Here is a 20,988-nt window from a genome sequence, read left to right as displayed (position 1 = left end):
CGAGTGGCCAAGGTCTGGAACGGGCTCCCAAGGGAGGTGGTGCTCTCCCCTACCCTGGGGGTATTCAAGAGAAGGTTGGATGTGTATCTAGCTGGGGTAATGTAGGCCCAGCACTCTTTCCTGCTTATGCAGGGGGTCGGACTCGATGATCTATTGAGGTCCCTTCCGACCCTAGCATCTATGAATCTATGAATCTATGGACTCACTGAGCAGCACTGGCTATCTGTAAGTTGCACAGAAAGAAAATGGTGGAGGATACAGTCATAGAGCCACATGATATACTGTTAACGATAATTACAACTGAGAATTCATCGTCCTAAATATGGATATGGGGTCTTGTCTTCATTAGATACTATGTTCTACATGCAAAGTCTCTATATTATAGGACTATATGAGCTTCTGAAAGTAAAGTTCAGAGGGATGAATGGAAGCGACTTTTACACTTTTTTTGTATCTTTATGCCTCCTTCCTTCTCACCAGGACATCTATTCATCTTTCTTCTTCAAGATGGGAGAAGCACTGCTTACTTGATATTAGCAATATATAGAGTGAAATATTGATAATATCACTCCTTCTCTTTTTAGGATATCAGTCATATCTTTCCTACAAGGGGACATCAAATTCTCTCTTGAAGTCAGGCTGTTGTGGCACTCACTTTTATATCCAGCACAATGCTAATAAAAGCCAGAAGTAAGAAACATGCCTTTTATTACCAGTAGGACAGTATTTCTTTACTTTGTCTTATATTCCTCTCAATGTTAATGTTTAATTGCATTTTAAACAAGTGGAAGTGACACCTGCTGGTGCAATTTGGAATTAAACTGAGGTTGTAGGTCCAGAATGAACTGTTTCTAGGATTCTGCAATATGTGAAAGGTAGAGAGTTGATTGAAAAACTGGCTGTCTTGTTACACATCTGAATGGTATTTATTCTAGATAAGTTTTGACAGAGCCTGCTCATGATAGCCTAACTTGATTGATGGTGCAAAGTGGATGGATTGCATGAGGGAACAGAATATAAACTACATTTGTCATTTAAATGTTTTGGGTTTCCCCATACATCCTCACAGGATTTGCTAGAACAGTCTAACTTTTCCTACATGGAAAGGGCAAGATCACTATCAGGAATTACATGGAAAAATGTTTATCTGTATTCTCATCTTGTTTGTTTGTGCATGCAGCTACTCTCTATGTACAGTCTATTTTACTAAGACTGAGTATAGTCAGCTAGGGAGGACCCAGTCCCACTGAGGAATCCATCTATCCAGGTCCTTACATCCATATGGAGCCCATTGAATTCAGTTCCATAAAGATAAAACATTTCACCTGTGCCAATACAAATGGGTGCCCCCAAAATAGGATAAGACTGGGAATTAGGGACTCTTCATTTTCCCCTTACTCCAACCACAAGATAATTTCTGATCTCCAAAATAAAATCAGCTAACTGAATGTTAGTTGATCTCCCCCTGTTCCTTTGTAGCAAGAAGCTTTGCACCCCTGGCTCTTCCTGAAAACCATCAGGCAATAGTGATGCATAGGGGGTGCATGGGGGTGCACATGCACTCCCTTAGAGCACCAGTGCACCCCCTGACAGGCCACACTCCCTACTCAGGTGATGGGCGGGGGGGCAGGCGGGAGCGCCTGTGCCTCCCCTGTGTTCAATGGCTGGGGAGTGGAAGTATTGTGGCCATTTCTGGGAGCACCGCAGCTGCTTGCCGGCCAGTGTGATCAGCTGTGGGGGGACCCTCCCAGTCAGTGTGATTGGTCACAGTGGACACCCCCTCTCCAGTCGCTGGCTTGTCGTATGTGCCCTCTTGACTAAGGCAGCACCAGTAGTCCATACCAGCAGGCAGCCCTTCCACTCCATTTCTGTTTTGCCTTAACTTATAAAACTGCAAGCTTTCTCTGTTCCCCCCAAGAACCTTGCCTGCTGTTTCCTTGCAGTCACAGGATGCTTCAACATCCCCCAGTGCTACTCCTGAAGTTGAAGTAAGGACTGTCTGTGCTCACAGTTTGGGTACAGATACCCAGCACAACACAATACTACCATGCATAGATACTAAGCTAGGTCAGATATTGGAGCAGTAAACCTGTGTTAGCCGGATGACCTGCCCAGATTAGTTAGACTTGCTGAGAAACCAGGTACCTCTGCCTGGATGGAGCAGTGCACTTGCTTCCAATAATAGAATGAGCTCAAGCATCTCTAGACAGGACTGCATTATGCCATTTAGGCATATTCAGACTCTCCCAACAAGAGGACTAGAAAAACAGCCTGTGAGCAAGTAAGCCCAGCCAGGGCTGGATTAACCCTTTAGTGGGCCCTACGCAAACAAACTCGTGGGCCTCTACTTTTTTCACCAATAATTATAATACTGCATGTAAAATAAGCACAATGGGCTCCTTCTTCACTTAGTGCCCTAGGTATGTGCCTAATTAGCCTGTGCATTAATCCAGCCCTGAGCCCAGCTGGAGTGAAGGGAGGAGCAATCTTAAGGGCTAGATTGGTAGAACTGGATGCACTAAAGAGGTCTGTCTACACTACAGTATTTACTGTGAATAACTGCGAATGAACTTCAGGCACTTGATATGCTTATAAAGGCTTGTCTGCACACTTCACAAACATTCATTCTGGAATTACAAACATTTTGGTTTACTCTAGGGTGAGCTACATAGCTGGGTCTTCACTAGGAAAAGAGACAAATGCTTCTGTGAAGGAACCCTCTTCCAGCCTCCTCCTCTCCCTGGGGGTAGTCTGTCCCCACCCCCTCTCCTCCCTTTGTGTCTATCACTCCGGTTGCTAAGCAACAAACTCTGCCTACCTAAGGGATTTCAGGTAAGAGGGTATGGAGTTAACCTCTCTATTGTTCTAAGCACTGACCTCATGACAAGGGGGCAGGAGTTTGAGCCATGTCACTCCTGTAAGTGCTGTTCAAATTGATTGGTTGACATCAAACAACACCTGCCTTGATTGGATGTAGAAGATGAGATCATAAAGGTTATTTAAGAGTCCCTGCTTCCTGGAAGAGGGGGAACCATATTGGGGAACATGGAGTAAGCACACAGCCTTGGGAGCTCTTCTAGGCTCCAGATGAACATGTAAGTACCCAAAACTTATCTAGAAATATAGTTTACTGTAACGTAGAAGTGTGTCAAAAGGCGACTAAGCTGGTACTGTTTGCTCTGGGCTATTCTGTGATACTTCTCTAACCTATTCCCTTCCCCAACCCTACCGTCTTTAACCAATAAAGTTCAAAGCTATGTGGGCTTGCTGGGAGAAGGATTGGGGCATGCCTTATGCTCCCTATGCTCAACTCACTAAGGGAGGCTACTATCTGTGCTTTAGGCTTAAGGAAGCACCCAAGTTCTCACGGTGGGTCAAGCACCTTCAAGGTCTACAAGGCCTGTGTACCCCAGCGGGCACAGGGCCCAAATAAAGATCAGACCCCTGGGTGGTGGCAGCATTTACCCTAGGTTTGTGGATGTGCTCCAGGAGGGGGGTCAGCCAAACATGAGATGCCCCAGGGGAGGGACTCCGAGCTTGGTAGGTGGTCAGGCACAGTGAGGTGGGTGGCTCAGTGCAGGAGCACCCCCTACTGGCCCACCACACTTACCACATGATAAAGTCCTAAAGAAGAAAAGGAAAATGGTAGTTTTAACAAACACTGTGCAAAGAATTGATTATTTTTGTTTCACTGACTAAAAAAAAACATTTTTTTAACGTTTGTTTCATGTCAACCAGAACCAAAAGGTTTTTGGTTTTCCCCATCAAAATAAAAGATAAAAAATAAAATTAAAAAAGTAATTTTATCATGAAGAAAATGCCTTATTTACCAAAAAATCAAAAGGTTTCATTTCAACTTCGAGGCAAATTTTCCTTTTCAATTAAAAGCAGGTAACTTTCAAATGAAATATTTAGAAATTTAAAAAGTTTCATTTTGAAAATGCTAAAACAAAGTTTCGACTTTTTAAAATATTTTTAAAACATGTTGCATTTTAAATAATTGAAACATTCACAACTTAGTAGGAGCATCACATGCAAATCAAAGGAAGTGATTCTCCTGCTATATTTGACACTGGTGAGGCCTCATGGAGTACTGTATCCATTTTTCAGCACCCCACTTAAAAAAAATGTGAACTACTTTTAACTCCTATTAAAGTTAACTGATTTTTTAAATGATCATAAAAAATTCTCCTCTGCTTGACTGTTTTAAAGGGAAAGGAATTTAAGTGTTGTATCCACTACCTTGAAAGCAAATCAATATTTTAAGTGATGAATAGAAGGATGATTTTTATCTTCCAGGGTTCTGTATGGAGTTTAGTGTTTAATGACAAATTTTGTGCGGACATAACAAAAACTGAAAGTAGCCTATGATTTCTATATGTTATGTTCTCCTGCCCCAGCTTCAGATGGTTGGATATCCTTAACTATAGCAGGGAAAACTTAAAACCCTGGATTTTTTTTTCGTGTGGGGAGATGGGGGAAGAGAACTGTTTTGTAAAGAGAGAAGTGTTTTTTACCTGTATCTGTGCAAGTCAGAAAAGTCACATGATAATGCACAATAATTACTATTTACTATAATAACCAAAGCTCTGCTATGTACTTCATGAAGAAACACATGGAAGATTGATAGCTGCTCCAGAAAGCTTAGGGTTTGAGGTGTGGTTTCTCCTAGAAAGGATTTATTGGCATAGCTATTTTATTTCACAGTGTTGAAAATTACACCCCTAAATGGCACAACTATATTGGCAAAATCCCTACTGTAGATAATTATGTAGGCAAAAATGTCATTTTACAGTAGTATAGCTTATATCTTTTGAGGAACTGAAATAAAGTACATTGGCAGAAGAGCTCTTTTGCCAGTATAAGTGGTGGCCAAACCGGGGGGGATTGCTAGGGAATCTGTACTGACATACTTGTACTATGTGCATGCCATCTAGCGCATACAAGGCCTACGGTGAACCTGACAGACCTGTGAGAAAGGAGTGATGGGGGAAGAAAATGAGTCTTGTTACTGCAATCATTTTGTTGATTATTTTTAAGTATAACCACAGTCAAGGTGTCTGACCAAAAGTCAGTTTATGGGCACAGACATCATCAAGACACACTGAATCTGTCAATAGTAAACATTCTTGGAAGATTTATTTCTATGTTGCTATTATAACTATTTTAATTTCTTAGAGCAGTGGAGCTCTGTGATATCAGTTAGGGCCCAACTGAGATGTATGTCTCTGCAATCTCCATTTTTGTTGGTGGGGTGAATTGGGACAGAATCAGGTCCTTAGCACTGCCAACTCTTTTAGTTATGGCCCATTTATCTCTAAAATGCCATGGTACTGTACAAATAAATATATATCTTTCTTGTGCCACATACATGAATCTAGCATGTTTCAAAGATGGAGCAATCAGCCTATATATACCTATCTTTACTTGCAAGCAACACTTTTACTCCATGTGTCCACCTGGCCTCGAACATCCGGTCACGTGCGGCTCTGGCCTGGATGGCCGGTGGTGTTCACCCTACCATTTCCTGCGGGCTGTTGAGAAGATGTTTACACCCAGAGCGGTCTCCCCCAATCTCTCCTGCCACGACTTTGAATATTCTATCAGTGAGAGGGCTGATCAGTCAGGGTCCCTCAGCAGCAGAGAGTCTGTTCATTGGTCTTCCACAGGGCTCTAGCTCCCCTATACCCTGACCTCACACCAAGCCTTGGCGGATCACTGCAGTTTTCCTGGCCGTGCTCCCAACACCATTATGTCCCTGGTTACAGCTGCCTGGGTGGCCCTCTCCCATCTGGAATACAAGCTCCCAGAGGGTGACACACTTGAATAATGTCGGGTTGCCTGAGGTGTCTTACTTGGGTAGCGAGGCCAGCTCCCCTTCCCCAGGGCTTGAAGTCTGACCTGGGTCTCAAGCAACAATAGAGCTCAAAAGAGCTCTGCTGCCGTTATCCTGCCTGCGCCACCTGGACCTACCCCTCAACCCCTCCAAAAGGGGGAAACACAAAGAATATACAAAAAAAACCCACCCACGTTTCAAGGGACCTGTGCAGTCCCTTCCCAGGCCCTTCCACCAGGGTACCAGTCCCCCGCCTCTCTATGAATTTGTCATAGGGCTTGTGGGGGAGGAGAGGAGCCAGCGGGTTCCAAAGCCCCACACCCCGGTGCTAACAGGCTCATTTCATGCCCCTTGGCACAAAACGCTGGGGCAGGGACACTTACTGTTCACAGGTGCACCCAGGAGGAAAGAGAGGAGGCGGCCCATTCCAGGATAAAAGAGATGCTGACGGTGGCTCAAGGAGGGGAACCGGAAGCGAGCAGCAGCAGAGCGGATGCCGGCGGGTGCACCCGGGGGCGGACACCAGCATCACGGCAGCGCGGCAGGACTTTTTGGGGTAAGGGAAAACCCCAGCGGAGCTGGGGAACTGGGGGGAACCGGCCCGACCCCAACACAGACTGTTTTGAGATGGAGGGAGCGGTCCGGATCAGCACGAGCCGGGGAGGGCCATATTTTCCCTAATACCGGGGCATGTATGGAAAGTGAAAGGGCCTGGGAAGAGGCTGAGAGGGGCAGGTGGCCCCGAAGGCCCTAGGGCGGGCCGAAGAGCTTAACAGGAGCTCGGGAGTGGGTGTCAACACCCCAGCAGACTGGGGAAGACCGAGGGGGGCACGTGGAAGGTTCCGACGGCCACCCGGCCGGGGAAGACTCCTGGCTGTCAGCGTTGAGTTGTTTCTTATTTCTTTTGTTGCAGATCTTGAATACTGGAACAGACCAGATAGACGGTCCCCTACTGGTGGAACGGGCGAGGGTGTAGGGGCAGGTGGAGCCCTCAGCTGCGTGGGGCCCGGGAGTCTCATCTGCGGACTGGTACGCACCAGATTATTAATACTGAACAAAGTTATCATCAAAGTCGTGGCAGGCGAGACCAGACGTGTGCGGCCCACAGGTGAGTGGCACCCCCAGTAGATCACCGGGAGGACGGCCCTAGCGCGAAGCAGGGAGACTACAGCGAGAAGGCACGACGTGGTCCCCCGGAAAGGGCTATATTCTACGTATGGCCGGGGTAGCCTGTGGTCTCTTGCCTGGGTCGTCTCCCCCATTACCCAGCCTTCTGTCTCTTTGGGTGCCTCACAGCCCTTCTGCAGATGCCTAGCCACTCTTCTCATGCAGAGTCAGCACCCTGCCTCTTGTGGCCTCGCTTCACAGCCCCTTGCACTGCCCTCGCCTGTCGCCTCCTGGAGGGTGCATTTCTTCTGCTTCCCCTGTGCCCTCAACGGTCCCACCTCTTATAGCGTGGAGCATTGCGTCCATTTCTCCGGCCCCCCCATTGATGCTGCTGGCGTCAGGGTCTTCTTCTATCTCCTTGCAATTGTACTGTAGGACAGAAGTGGTGGGGGAGATATGGAGCCATAGAATCTACAGCAACCCTGATGAAATTCAGTCATAACAAATGTAAAGCTCTGTACCCTGGTGAAATATACTCAACACAAATACATAAAAAGAGGTGAGAAAGGGAGGTCCAGGAACATACTCACATGCATGGAAATAAAGGTGGATTTATTTTCATTATGTATTCTCCTCCCAATCATATTTGTCATGTAACCAAAAAACATCTGAAAAGTAGACCTGGGGAGTGGGAAGGGTGATGTCCACAAGTGAAAAAATGTCCTGTAATAGATGTTTGAGGGCCACTGGCCTGGCTGTGTACTAATGGCATGAGTTAATAGGATAACGTATGGGCTGAGACTGTAAACAAAGCATTGCCTGAACACATTTAAAAATGAAAAACTTGCTGTTATACTTGAAACACAGAGGTTTTGTCTCCTTTGTGCAATCTGTAATGCCAGCAAAGCACTATTAGGAATTAGAGCCTAAACAAATTGCATTATTGGGTTTATCACTATTACTGCAAGTGCTTTCACATCTCTGAGAAACAGTTACAATTCATTACATCAATAATAATTTGATATACTTTGGGAATTAAGGTTCAACTGATTATTCTAAGAAGTTATTGACACCGCTTACTAGTGTGAAGGTGGAGAACAATGTCATTAACTTGTAGTTGTTTAGAATAAATTATGAATGTCCCAACAGACTTTAAGCCTTCTAACGTGGGTAGCAAAAACTAGTGGCTTTTGATTTCCATCATAAAAATTGCACAAGTGAAGAAAGGATGTCAACCAACAAACATAGGTAACTATGACATTTTCTAGTACATTTTCTAGTAACCCAGATGAATATTTTAGTAAATGATGAATGGGAAATTAAATTCCTTTTGGATCACTTGAACTTGTGAAAGTTTTCTTATGCCTTAACCATACTAGATTGATGGCTCCAAAATTCCAATTCAAGAGTAATTTTGACCTTACTAGAGTCCCTCAAGATGAAAACAACAAAACAAAAAAACAGTCTGCTCACTTAGACCTTGGCTGAGTGAAGATTACCGAAAAGTGCCTGGGTCATTTTCTTCCACCTGTTTTTTCTAATGGAAAATGTATGCATTGAGGCAGGCAGATGAAAAATCTCACTCTCCAGAAAAGTGTTAGTAGGATAATACGAGGAATGGAGAACCTATCATACAAGAGAAGACTCAAGGAGCTTGGCTTGTTTTTAACTGAAGACTGAGAAAGAGAATAATTGTCTATAAACAAGTATGGAGGTAAACACCAGGGAGGAAGAAGAACTGTTTGCTAAGAAACAATGTTGGCACAACAATAAATGGGCATAAACTGTCTGTGAATAAATTTAGAGACAGGTTTCTAACTATCAGAGCAGGGAGGTTCTGGAATCGGCCACCAGAATGAGCAGCAGTGGAAGCAAGATATGTAGCCAACTGACCATGATCAGCTTCTGAAAGGGATTATATAACACGGTTGCTTGCAATACCAGGGAACTGGACTTAATGATCAAGCAGGCCCCAGTCTATTATTCCTGTATGTATCATTGACCATCTTAAAGCTGCTAAATCCAGAACCTTGCACTAGCTCCATTCCTTTTTTCCTTTGAAGGAAAAGACCTGGATAGGCTTTCAGACATCCACTCTTAAAAAGCTAATGTCTGGTATTGTGCTGCTTCTGCCACTATGTCTTGCTAATCTTCTATCCAGAGTGTTACCAGATAGCTTGACCTTACCTTCTCATCATATCTGATCTGGACTTGGTCTGGCAGTAAGTGCAGACTTCTTCAATTTAATTCACTCTCTTACATATGTATTATATAGATGGACTTAAGTCAAAACCCAGATCCATACACTCCAGTCACAAATGGTGCACACACACATCCACAGCTACAGAGTACTTTAAAAGTGGCCGATCACACACCAAATTATCCCTCATCAAACAAGTGATCAGATGAAGGCATTCCATTTTGGACTGCCGTACAGAACTTCTGTTCCCTAGGGTCAATCTTTCTTGTGATCAGGGTTGGACTGATGCAGCCCAGCTCAGCTCCGCCCCGGGTACTGTCTGCAGGAAGAGAGGGAGGAGCGGGGAGGGGGAATGAGCTGCAGGCTGGGGTCTGCCTAATCTGAGCTGGAGTAGGGGTGGGTAGATTGGAACCCCATGCTTTGCACCTCCCCTTCCACTCCACCTTAAGTCAGGCAAACCCCAACCCGCAGATCGCTCTCCCTCCCTTCTCCCCTCTCCCTTCCTGCAGACAGCACCAGAGCTGGAAGGGGGACAAGGCTAGGAGAGAGAAGCTGCAGACAAGCTCCTTTGGCTCAATTGGCTCTGAAGTGGTGCTTGATTTCCCAGATACCCCTCCCCCCCAACACCCTGACCCAACAGGTGAACATCCATTGGGTCAGGTGGGGCCATTCTAACTCATGGCACTTTATGGAAAGTCCCATGAGTTAGAGCAGGAGACTGCATGTCTGTCAGCACTCATAGGCAACAAACAGATGTTGCATTTGTCCCAGATGAGACTATTTAATCCTGGGACAAAGTGCAGTTGTTCAGATGTCCATTGTCCTAAGATGAACCCTAAAAAGTTTCATGGGCTAAGAAGTGCTAACAGTTTGTCCCAGAACATTACTAATTAAATCTCAATAGTTGTCCTAGGACTGCATTATTGAATCAATAACAGAAGAGTGGCACTGCATTCAGCTGCTCACTGAACCCTGGTTAGAAGGGTGACATGTTTATATGCCAATACCAGGACTTTTCTGTCCCAGGACAAATATGAGTACAGTTTGTCCAGGGATAAATGCAATATCTGTTCCCAGCTTATTTAACTTTGCATTCAGAACTGAGAGTCAGTCTACATGACAAGGGCTTTACCCCACAAGATGCAGTCTATACCAGCAGCAGGAGATCTTTTGCCAATATACCTAAACCACCTTTCTGCAGGGCATCACTCTGCTAGCACCAGGACTCTTGCTAGTGGAAGTTGCATCTACATGTTGGGTGAGGGGAATTGAAAATATAGCTATGTTGACTCCCTCCCACATCCCCCAATCTTACCCACCAAAACTGTGCTCACAAAATTTAGAAACATGGAGTAGCCTGAATGGCTTCACCTTAGTTCCACTTTTCCTTCTATTTGCCTTCATTGGGCACTACTGTTCTCAAATCTGGCATCAGGAAATGACTTCCTTTAACTTCCAAGAGCCCCAGTCAAACCACTGTAGCTTCTGGGAAACCCAAGATTCCTATAGTGAGGTGCATACTTTAAAGCAGTAATTCTTAACCAGAATACCACAGGGGTCACCATTGTGCAAGACCCAGAAGGGGTCACCTTTGCTCCCTCGGATACAGACCAGAAGCAGGGAGAGAGCAGATGGTAGAAAGAGCAGTGCACAGTGGCATGAGGTCCTGCCCCCACCACCCTCATCTGGCACCAGTTTTAAGGCACGCCTCCATAATTTTTTCTGAAATTAGATTCCAGTTTGGTAATTCTTAACCAGGGTTCTACAAAAGTCAGAAAAGTTAGAGTGGTACCTTGAGGCTAGAAAAGTTGAGAACCACCTGTTATAAAGAATAGTGTGCATTCAGGAACAGCAGTACTAAATCAAGAGAGGAGTGCCAGATGAGAGTATCAGATGAATATTTTCTCCTCTGGACAGAAAAAAGTTTTCCCTCATTGCCGTTTATGAAATGTATATGTTTCATGGAGACAGGGTGGCCTTTTGAAGTGAAAATGAGACAGAAGCCAGAAGCTCCTGAGTTCTATTTCAAGCTCTGGCACTGGCTTGGTCTGTGGCCTGTAGAAAATCATTGGACATCTACTTCAATTTTCCCATCTCTAACGTAGACATATTGATAATACCTACTAAATACCTACTTCACAAAGATGTTGTAAGAATTAGCAACTCTTTGTCCAGTGATGCTTTGAATATGTCAGTCAATCCTAATCAGGTTATCAGTTATACCTCAGCAGTAAACTGAATCAAGCACAGATGCTAGTATGGTGTTACATATCTTTACACAAAATGAAATCATAAATCTTATCTTGTGCTCCCATGTTGTTTATCTATCATTTGTTGCTTCACGAACTCAGGTACTTAGTAATACAAACCACATTTCTATCCTACTTTGTTGTTTTTTTTAAAGTATTCTTTACAGAAAAGGGGAGAGCCGTGATTGAATCTTAATACAAAAAAATCAGTTAAGTTAGTCTCCTGAGATCATCTATAGCAAAATGTAATAAGTTTCTCAATATGTGACCTAATTATAACTGCCCTTTTAAGTTTTCTTTCCCATAAGAGCTGAATGTCTATGGTTAAAAATAAAATTTGAAAGTGTTCCAAGTTCCATTGCAACTTTTTTAGAATCACTGAAAGTTGATACTTATTTTTAATTTGTTTAAATTTTCTCCCTAACTTATAAAAGCATGATTTTATTCTATCATGCATCTCTTAGAAATGTTACAGGCAGATTAACTAAAAGAACTGGAGAAAATTAAATAACATTATTTCTTTTGTTTTCCCAGGAATATGCAATTACTATCATAAGAGATGATACAGAAGTCATCAATGAGGAAAGATGTCCCGTCACTCAGAAGGATCCAGGCATAAAGGCAATGCAATTTTCAGACATGCTCCTAAGTGCCAGCATGAGCAGGTAAATAGGTGTATTTGGACCTTATACTCAGTATAAAGTCCTGTCTCTGGACATAACTCACCCACTACCATGGAAATCTCTCAGAACCTTATCTAGATGTCATGTAAGTAGTACTAGAAATCTGCAATGTACAGGCCACATAAGCTCCATTTTCTTGGTTCAGCAGTCTAGGAAATGGAGGGAAGTTGCAATTTCATTTCATATCTGAATGCTGAATTCATTTTATAATTGCCTAGCTGTTCTGCTCAGAGTATCTTAAAGACTTAAATGTCACAGAATACAAAGGGGACTCACTAGGAAAAGTAGTTCAGTACAAGACTCAAAATGGTTTCAAAGAAATGCCCTGGCTGTCTTTATACATTCACAGATTCACAGTCCTGGCTTGATGAAGGAATTTCACCAGTTTGTAACCCAAATACAAGGCTTCAGCAGTGTTAAAAAACGCTCAAAATGCTAAAGTTTCTACTAAATAGGGCAAAGATGAGTTTTTAATATGAAGTACAGCTCCAGAGTGGATATCAAAGTGAAATACTTTGATTTTGCCAATTTGAAAGCATGGTGCAACTACATTAGCCCACTGTAGGGTTAACATGGAATTGAACTAGAGCAGTGACAGCAAAATCAGCTTGGCAGATTTTGACAGAGGGCTGATCTCTCCCTGGTGGAGGACTCTGCTGCTCTATCCAGGAGTTCAAATTCTAGAAGGAAAACTGAAAAAAACCCATGAGTTTATAATACTGACAGTTCCATGTGTTCAGAAATCATGAGTCAAGCCCCACAAAATCATGAGACTCACTTAAAAACAGATTTTTTAAAAACAAAATAATGTATTTTGGGATCTTTATTTAAACTTTCTGGTTTCTGGTCAGCTAGAGTTCACATAGAATCATAGACAGTTAGGGTTGGAAGGGACCTCAGGAGATCATCTAGTCCAACCCCCTGCTCAAAGCAGGACCATCCCCAGCTAGTTCATCCCAGCCAAAGCTTTGCCTAGCCAGGTCTTAAAACCTTCCAAGCATGGAGATTCTGCCACCTCTCTGGGTAACCTGTTCCAGTGTTTTACTGAGAAAACCTCTCAGTAGAGGCCTTCTACTGAGAAAATTATTCCTAATATCTAATCTAAACTTCCCTTGCTGCAACTTGAGACCATTGCTCCTTGTTCTATCATCTGCCACCACTGAAAACAGTCTAGCTCCATCCTCTTCGGGACTACCCTTCAGGTAGTTGAAGCCTGCTATTAAGTCTCCTCTCAGTCTCCTCTTCTCTAGACTAAAGAAGTCCAGTTGCCTCAGTCTTTCCTCATAAGTCACGTTCCTCACCCCCCACACCATTTTTGTCATCTTCGACTGGACTCTCTCCAATTTGTCCACATCCTTTCTGTAGCGGGAAGCCCAAAACTGAACACAGTACTGCAGATGTGGCCTCATCAGTGCTGACTAGAGGGGAATAATCACTTCCCTTGACCTGCTGGCAACATTTCTAATGATGCAGTCCAAGATTTTCTCCACCGTGGTGTGTACTAGACTGCTCTCAACTGCCTCTGCCTCTATCTACAGACTCTGTCATCTTATCATAGCAGGAAATCAGGTTGGTCAGGTATGGCTGGCTCTTGCTGAATCCATATAGGCTGTTCCTGATCACTTTGTTCTCCTTTAGGTGCTTCATCATAGACTCCTTGAGAACCTGCCCAGTGAGGTCAGGATGATCTTTCTAGAGGTCAGGATCATTGTAATTCCTGGGGTCCCCCTTCCTTTTCTTAAAAGGAACTATATTTGCCTTTTTCCAATCATCCAGGAATTCACCCAACCTCCATGAGTTCTCGAAGAGGACAACCAGTGACTCTGAAATTACCTCATCCAATTCCTTCAGTACTTTAGGCTGTATCCAGATGAGCACGGCCATGCAGTATGTGGCATGGCAGGCACATCTGCGATGCCACATACTGCACATTCAGTTGTTCTCTGTGCTACAAGGTAGTAGCGTGGAGGGGTTTTTTTGACCACTGGATTTATGCACAAACAAATCTGGACTTGTGGGCACTTCCTTCTGCATGAAATAGAAATCCATGGGTTGGGTGGAGCAGATGAGGTATGGAGAATCTCAGTCTTCATCAGGGGAATATATTCCGTATTCTTTAATTGATAAGGATTCTCCTTTGAAGTGAGGCTTTTACTTGTCTGTAGTGAATATCAAGGTTGAAATTAAAAGTCAAATGCCTCTTAAAAAAAAGAGTTGGGGATTTGCAAGCATTCCAGGTGACATTTCTTCTTTCCATAAAACATTTTCTAATATCCAAGTTTATGTGCATGTGTATGAGTGCATGCACGCTTGCTACTACTGCTTGTCGTGTTAGTATGTCACTACCTGACCACTTCCAATGCATGATTTCTTAATAGGCTTTGGAATACCCTGAATAGGAACTGTGCTATTTAAAGACTAATTTAAATCTATTTTGGAATAAAATGTCTCAAGTTTTACCAATACAAGGGATGCAGTATTGGAAACACATTACAAAATTACCTCTAAGTGCAGTGCAGACCAAACTAATATTTTAGAAATAGCTGACTTCATCAAAAACAATTACAGTACCTCATCCCCAACCCCTACCTCTTACCTGTAGCAAAGGTTTTGTGTTCAAAATTTGCCTTGTGGCTGTGATGGTTGAAGGGCTGAGTAAACCAGTATTAGAAGTGTATGGAAAAATGCAGAGGACTGCACTTGATGGCCCAAGAGATTTCTTCTTCTGCATTCTGTATATGATCTTCATTCTGCAGCTCTAATCAGCATCCATTCATCTAGCTGTTGTGTTTTCAGGGCATAATATTTGTCCATATTGTTCCACAGATCTTTGTTTTTATATATTCTGCCTTGCTGTCATCTCTCATTTTTCACTGACCTTTTCATAGTCCATATTTACTCTTGCCACAGTTTCTCCAATAGTCTTTATAAACAGACCCAGAGATGACCCAAGCAGGGTGCAGGGCCCGGGGTAAATCAGCCTGTGTGGAGCCCTGCCCCCAGACTCAAGGAAGCCAGCGGCAGTTTCAGTGGCGGGGTGGGGGTGCCAAGTGGCCAGCTGGCCATGAAGTCGGCGGCAGCGTGGAGTCACCATGGATGCTCTGCCTGACTCTGCAGGCCCCCTACAAAGCATGGGGTCCAGGGCAATCACCCCAATTGGCCCCTCTCCCCGCCCCAGGATGGCCCTGAACAGACCATACAAATCAATCCATCCATCAGGTGTACTATGTTTTTTCCACATCATTGTCATGATGTTTGCTGGCTGATTGCAAATGTTTCCATGCTACATAATATATTTTGAGATTAAAGCACCATTTTGATGAAGAAGCCACCAGCTAGAATGCTGGTGAGGAAACCACCAGCCAAAATATCAACAAGTGAATTAGGTAAGAACACCAGCTGGCTGACTAGCTCAAATCAGCTGACATATATTGAATCAGTCCATCTTGATTGGAAACTGCTCATTCCTTGATAGGCTTTTGCACAGATGGCCTGCTATGGGTGTCCTCTGTTGGCTTCTACTTTCTAAAGAGCTCTATTTCTGTAGCTGAAGAATATATCACACTACTTCACCAGTTATTTTCTACCAAAATGGTGTCATTACCATTTCTCCTAACATTCTGTGAAATGACTGGCTCAGTCAAGTGATGTGTAATTGATTTATATGGCCACATATAGACCAACTGCTTTTCAAGGGGGCAGATGTCTTCTGTCTGGAACAGTTCTTAGTCCCTTGTACCAAGCCCAAATGAGTCAGCTTTATACAAAGATTTCTTCAGGAGTTAAAAAAGTAATAATTCTCTCCCAGGGCAGAACTGCTTCCCAGGAGTTATCACTGCCCTTAGCAGAGGAAATTTCCTCCCCATCCAACAAGGGGATTTTGGCTAGTACAGTTCTGTAATCACAGACCGATTAGTCACACTCCAGTCCTACCCCACCTCATTCATACACATCCCTGTTCTCATACACAAATAGAGCAATTCATGGAGCACTGGTGTTACCACTGGAAATACAGAGTTTTCCCACATCACCTCCTTGTAGTTTGTCATCCCTGGTTAGAAGAATTGTGGTCCATTGCTTCTAAGATATTGTTAGGCTACTGAAGGGAGTCAGGATTGGATCTTCTGTCTTAACTTATGTAAGCATTAAAATGCAAAAGTTAAACTAAGTCTTATCCTCTCACTTTCCTTTGGATAAAAGCTCCTACTCAAAGCAGACATGTTCTGTAATATATTATCCTGTATAATATATTGTTTGCAGTGGTTCTGATTTCCACACCCCCTAGTTGCTCAGAGCCCTATCGTTAGGTGATTGCTCATGAGCTCTTTACAGCTCAGCTTTAGCTTACAGAACAGATTTATCCACTGACAAATAATTCTACTGTTTTTCACAGTAACCTTTTTGTCGAATATGGATTTATTCAATAAATGCTTTAAATAGCAACATTTCTATGTTTTGTTTGTCAAGTGTTGCCAGGTTTTTACAAATGAAAGTTGGCATAGACACTGGATTACCTGTCAGCTCTCAGGAGCATGTTCCCTTCTGGTCCTGGCTGAGGTTGTGAACAGACAACTGACAAAGGAAAGTTAAAGCTTTGACCGTCTGTAAATACACAGGTAATATATTGGTAGAAAATTTCAGGCTTCCAGCAACTTCTGGACCTCAGCAGTGTATTTAATGAATGCAGTCAAATGCAGGATGGCATTAGATCCTAAAAAGAAAATCTGTACTATATTTTAGTTTGCAACTTCAAGGAAAAGGATCTACATAAAGGTCAGTATTGCAACTAGGAGACCTGAGTTCAAAGTTGTTCTTGGAACATAAGTTCCAGCACTGGGAGGCACATGAAGTGATATAAGCCCTCAGTGAGAGCAAGCCATACAGCAGCCAAAAAGCGCTACTGGCATTTGGCCAGAAAATATGCTGGATAACAGCTGACAAGACAGGAAAAAGACTGACATAAACATGCAGAGAGAGCTTGATAAATAGCATCGCGGATCAGGATGTATAAAATGTTCACATCCTGGGTCAGAATGAAAGAGGTGAGAGTTAAACTAAGGCTAATGTTTCCCCCCACCTCTCATTTAGAAAGTGGAAAATCTCCTTCACATTGGTTTGTCTCTCTCAATATGTAGGCTTTCCTACATATTAATTTCTACATATTTATTTATACTTAAAGTAATGAGGGTTGCTATAAAAGAGAGTCATTTTCCTCCCATTTTTTACAATCTGGATCCATTAATTTTCCTCAGGCCTTCAGCAGTTATTGCTAAGTCTCTGGGCCAAATTCTTCTCAGCTGTGGTGGTGCAGCCTTATAATGAAGACTTTGCTCCAGCATAGACAAAAGGAAAATGCCTCACATTGCCTAACATTCTGTAAGCATAAAATATAAAATGCAAAATGCCTTTTGATGCACTGTTGTTGCCCATTCAAAGTAACATTAAATAGATTTTGAAATTAGGAAAAATTATTTCCACTCTTCTACTTGTCAGGCTCTCCATATTCATCATGATCCCTCCAGGACTTATTAGCTGAATTCTCTCAGTACTTTGTTGTCTCTTTCTGGGTTTCTCTGACTTCTGGGCTGCACTTGTGTACACTATAGACACAAATCAGGAGAGGCAAAGAACCAAATAAAAAGGTTCCTTCAGGAAATAAAATGTTTGATTATACAAAGAAAGCTCCCAGTTTAGATTGTTCATTCCTGTTTTCCAGAGGATTCCTTGAACATCTTTGTTCTTGGGCTTTTTTAAAAAGAATTTCCTTTTGAGGCAAAATCATTTTGCTGGTGTGCTACAGGCTGCAATATGGTCACAGTTACCTGACTTTGCATTATCAGTTTTCACATCTTAGACTTTCCCATTTCCTGCCTGTGAAACACAGATTCAAGGTGACCTAGTTTGTAGCATTCCCCATGGTTTCGTGATTAGGCTCTAGGACACTCAAAAGGTCCTGTTTATTGAATGCAGATCAGCTTTGTGCAAACAGGACAGCAAGTTTTCCTCAAGCTGCAGGCAAATATGCTTTAATTTGTCAGCTGGTGAATTAAGTCTGAAGAGAGCTGCATGACACAACATGATTATTTACAAATAGACTTGGTGGCCTTTCACCTTTGTCAGTGGCTGCAAATTAATGTCATCTGATGATGGCTGATCAGTAGCCTGAGGAAAATGAGGTGGTGGATTTGGTTCAGTTCCTAGAAGACAAGTGTCCATATCACAAAACCACTCAAATTGACACTATTGTTACTCATATTTCTTGAGAGGTCAAGAAACAAAAGACAAGGAGGCTGAAAGCCCCTTGCTTAGAAATATGCTATCTGTTCTATAGATAAAGACAAGACTTCAGGGCTTCCAATCCAGCATCTTCCCTAACTATTAGGTTAATTAAAAATGGCTGACACACTAAATATTTAAAACATAAATGGAACATATGATATTTTAAAATTTAGAAAGCACTATGAGTGATCAGCATTAAGGAAAAACAAAGCTCATAAACATTTTATATTTCTATGATATCCATAACTATCATGCATATGATACAATTTGTGTGCACATGTGCATATTTTCTATGTATCTAGTATTTTGCTGTTATTAGAAAAATAAAGTGATGAAAGAGTAAAAAGTAATTATTTGCTCATTTTGCCCATTATATTTTATGCTAGAAACAACTGGCATTACCTCCAGTTTGCTGTCTTCCCATCTGGCTAGGCATTGTATTGTTTATGCTGAGTGTTATCCTGGATGACTAATATCAGCTGAATATTTTTAAAAGTTGAATCTTTCTAAACCTTTCTTTATTTTGAAATGTGGTAGAACTGATCTTCCCATTGCAATTGTGTAATGCAGTGGTTTTCAACCCTTTAAAATAAGTGTACCCCCAGTGGCTCCCTTTTAAATAAGTGTACCCCCCCGGGGGGGAGGGATACAGCCAAATGTGGAGCGGTGGCAGCCACCACGTGAAAGCTTCCCCTGCCTTCCGTGTCCAGTTGGGTGAGTGGTGCCTGCGTGGTAGCACGAGGTGGTGGGTGACAGCACTCTGTCCCTGCCTGCCTGCACATACCTTCTAGGGCCTTCTCAAGTACCCCCGGGGTACATGTACCCCGGGTTGACAATCCCTGGTTTAATACATTTTACTTGTGGCCTCTCCAGAGCTGGCAGGTCCAGATCCGACCTAGTATTTTCATAGCTTTCTGCACTCTACCACCCCTTGGAAGAGAAAAGCCCATGCTGAAAGCGTTGGATAGCATGCCACTGTAGGAATCAAGAGACCTGATTTTATTTTTGGGTCTGCCGCTGACCTGGAGTTTGACCTTGGGTAAGTCACTTACCCTTATGTTTTCCCCTTTGAAACTGTTGTCTAAAGCTCTTGACACACAGCCTAGCACAAGAGCAGGAGTGTCAAATACACAGCCTGTGAGCTGGATCTGCCCTGCTAATTGCTCTATCTGGCCTGCTGGTAGTCCAATGGGCTACTGGAAGGTGGAGGGTATGGCCACTGGAGCATACCCTGCTACAGAATTCAGGGTCCCTGGACCTGGATGGACATGACTATTTGTGGCAGAAGGGCAAGCAAGCAGATACTGCCCTTGCTTGCTATACCGCCACTTGCTCATCCATGTGCACAGCCGCCTGCTCCTGGACCCAGACCCAGACCCACCTCAGCTGTTACTGGCTCCATGGATCTGGTCCAAGAGGAGCCCCGTCGTCCAAATCCAGCCCGGGGCCCCATAAATACATAGCTGCTCTAACAGGGTTCTGTTGGCTTCTGAAACATGCAAGACCTACTAGAGGATTCACACATCATCTAGTTCCCGTGCACCACACTACACTGACCATGCATTATATTCATGTTCCAATTCTTGTTATTAATTCAGCATTGCAATACCTGACTATCTGGGTGCTCAGCCCTCCCAAGAGGGGTCAATGGCCTACACAGCAGGAAATGCTCCTGACAGGAAATTCTGTGTTTTCTTGAGGCTTGGGTGCTTAATTCCAGGCTGCCACACCTTTTGTAAATGGATTTTCCTCTGAAGAAAATACAGTTTTAACTTATGGAGAGTGAGTGAAGATTCATAAACATGAAATAGTTGGCAATCCCCGGGAGGCTTGGAGCTTTGAACCTTCTGCTGCAAGAAGGAGTCATTCCATTCTTTTAAAACAGCCAGAGAAGACGGCATTCCCCACAGTCCCTCAGTGATTACAGCATTCATTCAGGCTGGGAGAGACCAAGTATTCTCCAACCACCATTCTGTAAACTACTCTGGAGTGGAGTGATGGAGCTTCATTCCCTCCTGTTAAAACTGTGCTTCTTTGCACTAAAGAGTTACATACTCATTTGTCCAGAAAGTAAGTGAGACTGTAGCCCAGAGATGTCAAACACAGTCAGCAGGCTGAATCCAGTCTGAGGAGCCACTCCATCTGGCCCATTGGATGACTGGTGGGCCACCAGAAGTTGAGTACGTAACCAGGAGTGGGCACGGCCTGCCACAGAATCTAGGGCTGTGTGGCATGGGTGAACATAGCCTTCTAGCAGGTAGGTGAGCAAGGGCTGCTAAGTCATAGATTCATAGATTTTGGGGTCAAAAGGGAAATTAGCAGATCATCAAATCTGACCCCCTGCCCTGGGCAGGAAAGCGCGCGGGTCAGATGACCCCAGCCAGGGGCCTGTCTCGCCTCCTCTTAAAGATCCCCAACGTAGGGGAGAGCACCACCTCCCTTGGAAGTTCATTCCAGATTCTGGCAACCCTTACTGTAAGGAAGTTCTTCCTGATGTCTAACCTAAATCTGCCCTCCATCAGTGTGTAGCCATTGTTCCTAGTTACTCCAAAGAGTGTCCTGGTAAACAGAGCATCTCCTATTCTTTGCTGTCCCCGCTGATGAATTTGTAGGTGGCTACAAAATCACCTCTCA

The 20,988-nt window shown here is 43.5% G+C and overlaps 1 protein-coding gene across 1 annotated transcript; it reads left to right on the top strand.

Moving 5' to 3' along the window:
* Window positions 1–3,040: 3,040 nt before the first annotated feature.
* LOC149869511 (uncharacterized) lies at window positions 3,041–18,549 on the top strand. Its single transcript, XM_090037362.1, has 5 exons — window positions 3,041–3,095; window positions 6,210–6,392; window positions 6,750–6,865; window positions 11,927–12,057; window positions 16,543–18,549. The coding sequence occupies exons 2-5, from the start codon at window positions 6,278–6,280 to the stop codon at window positions 16,637–16,639; spliced, it is 459 nt and encodes a 152-aa protein (XP_089893488.1). The 5' UTR covers window positions 3,041–3,095; window positions 6,210–6,277; the 3' UTR covers window positions 16,640–18,549.
* The last annotated feature ends 2,439 nt before the right edge of the window (window positions 18,550–20,988 follow it).

The sequence above is a fragment of the Crocodylus siamensis genome, chromosome 3 (genome assembly GCF_052110815.1).
Source record: "Crocodylus siamensis isolate JL-2025a chromosome 3, ASM5211081v1, whole genome shotgun sequence".
NCBI classification, from domain to species: Eukaryota; Metazoa; Chordata; order Crocodylia; family Crocodylidae; genus Crocodylus; species Crocodylus siamensis.
Note: the sequence above shows the minus strand (reverse complement) of the source record. Positions and strands in the feature narration are given on the sequence as shown.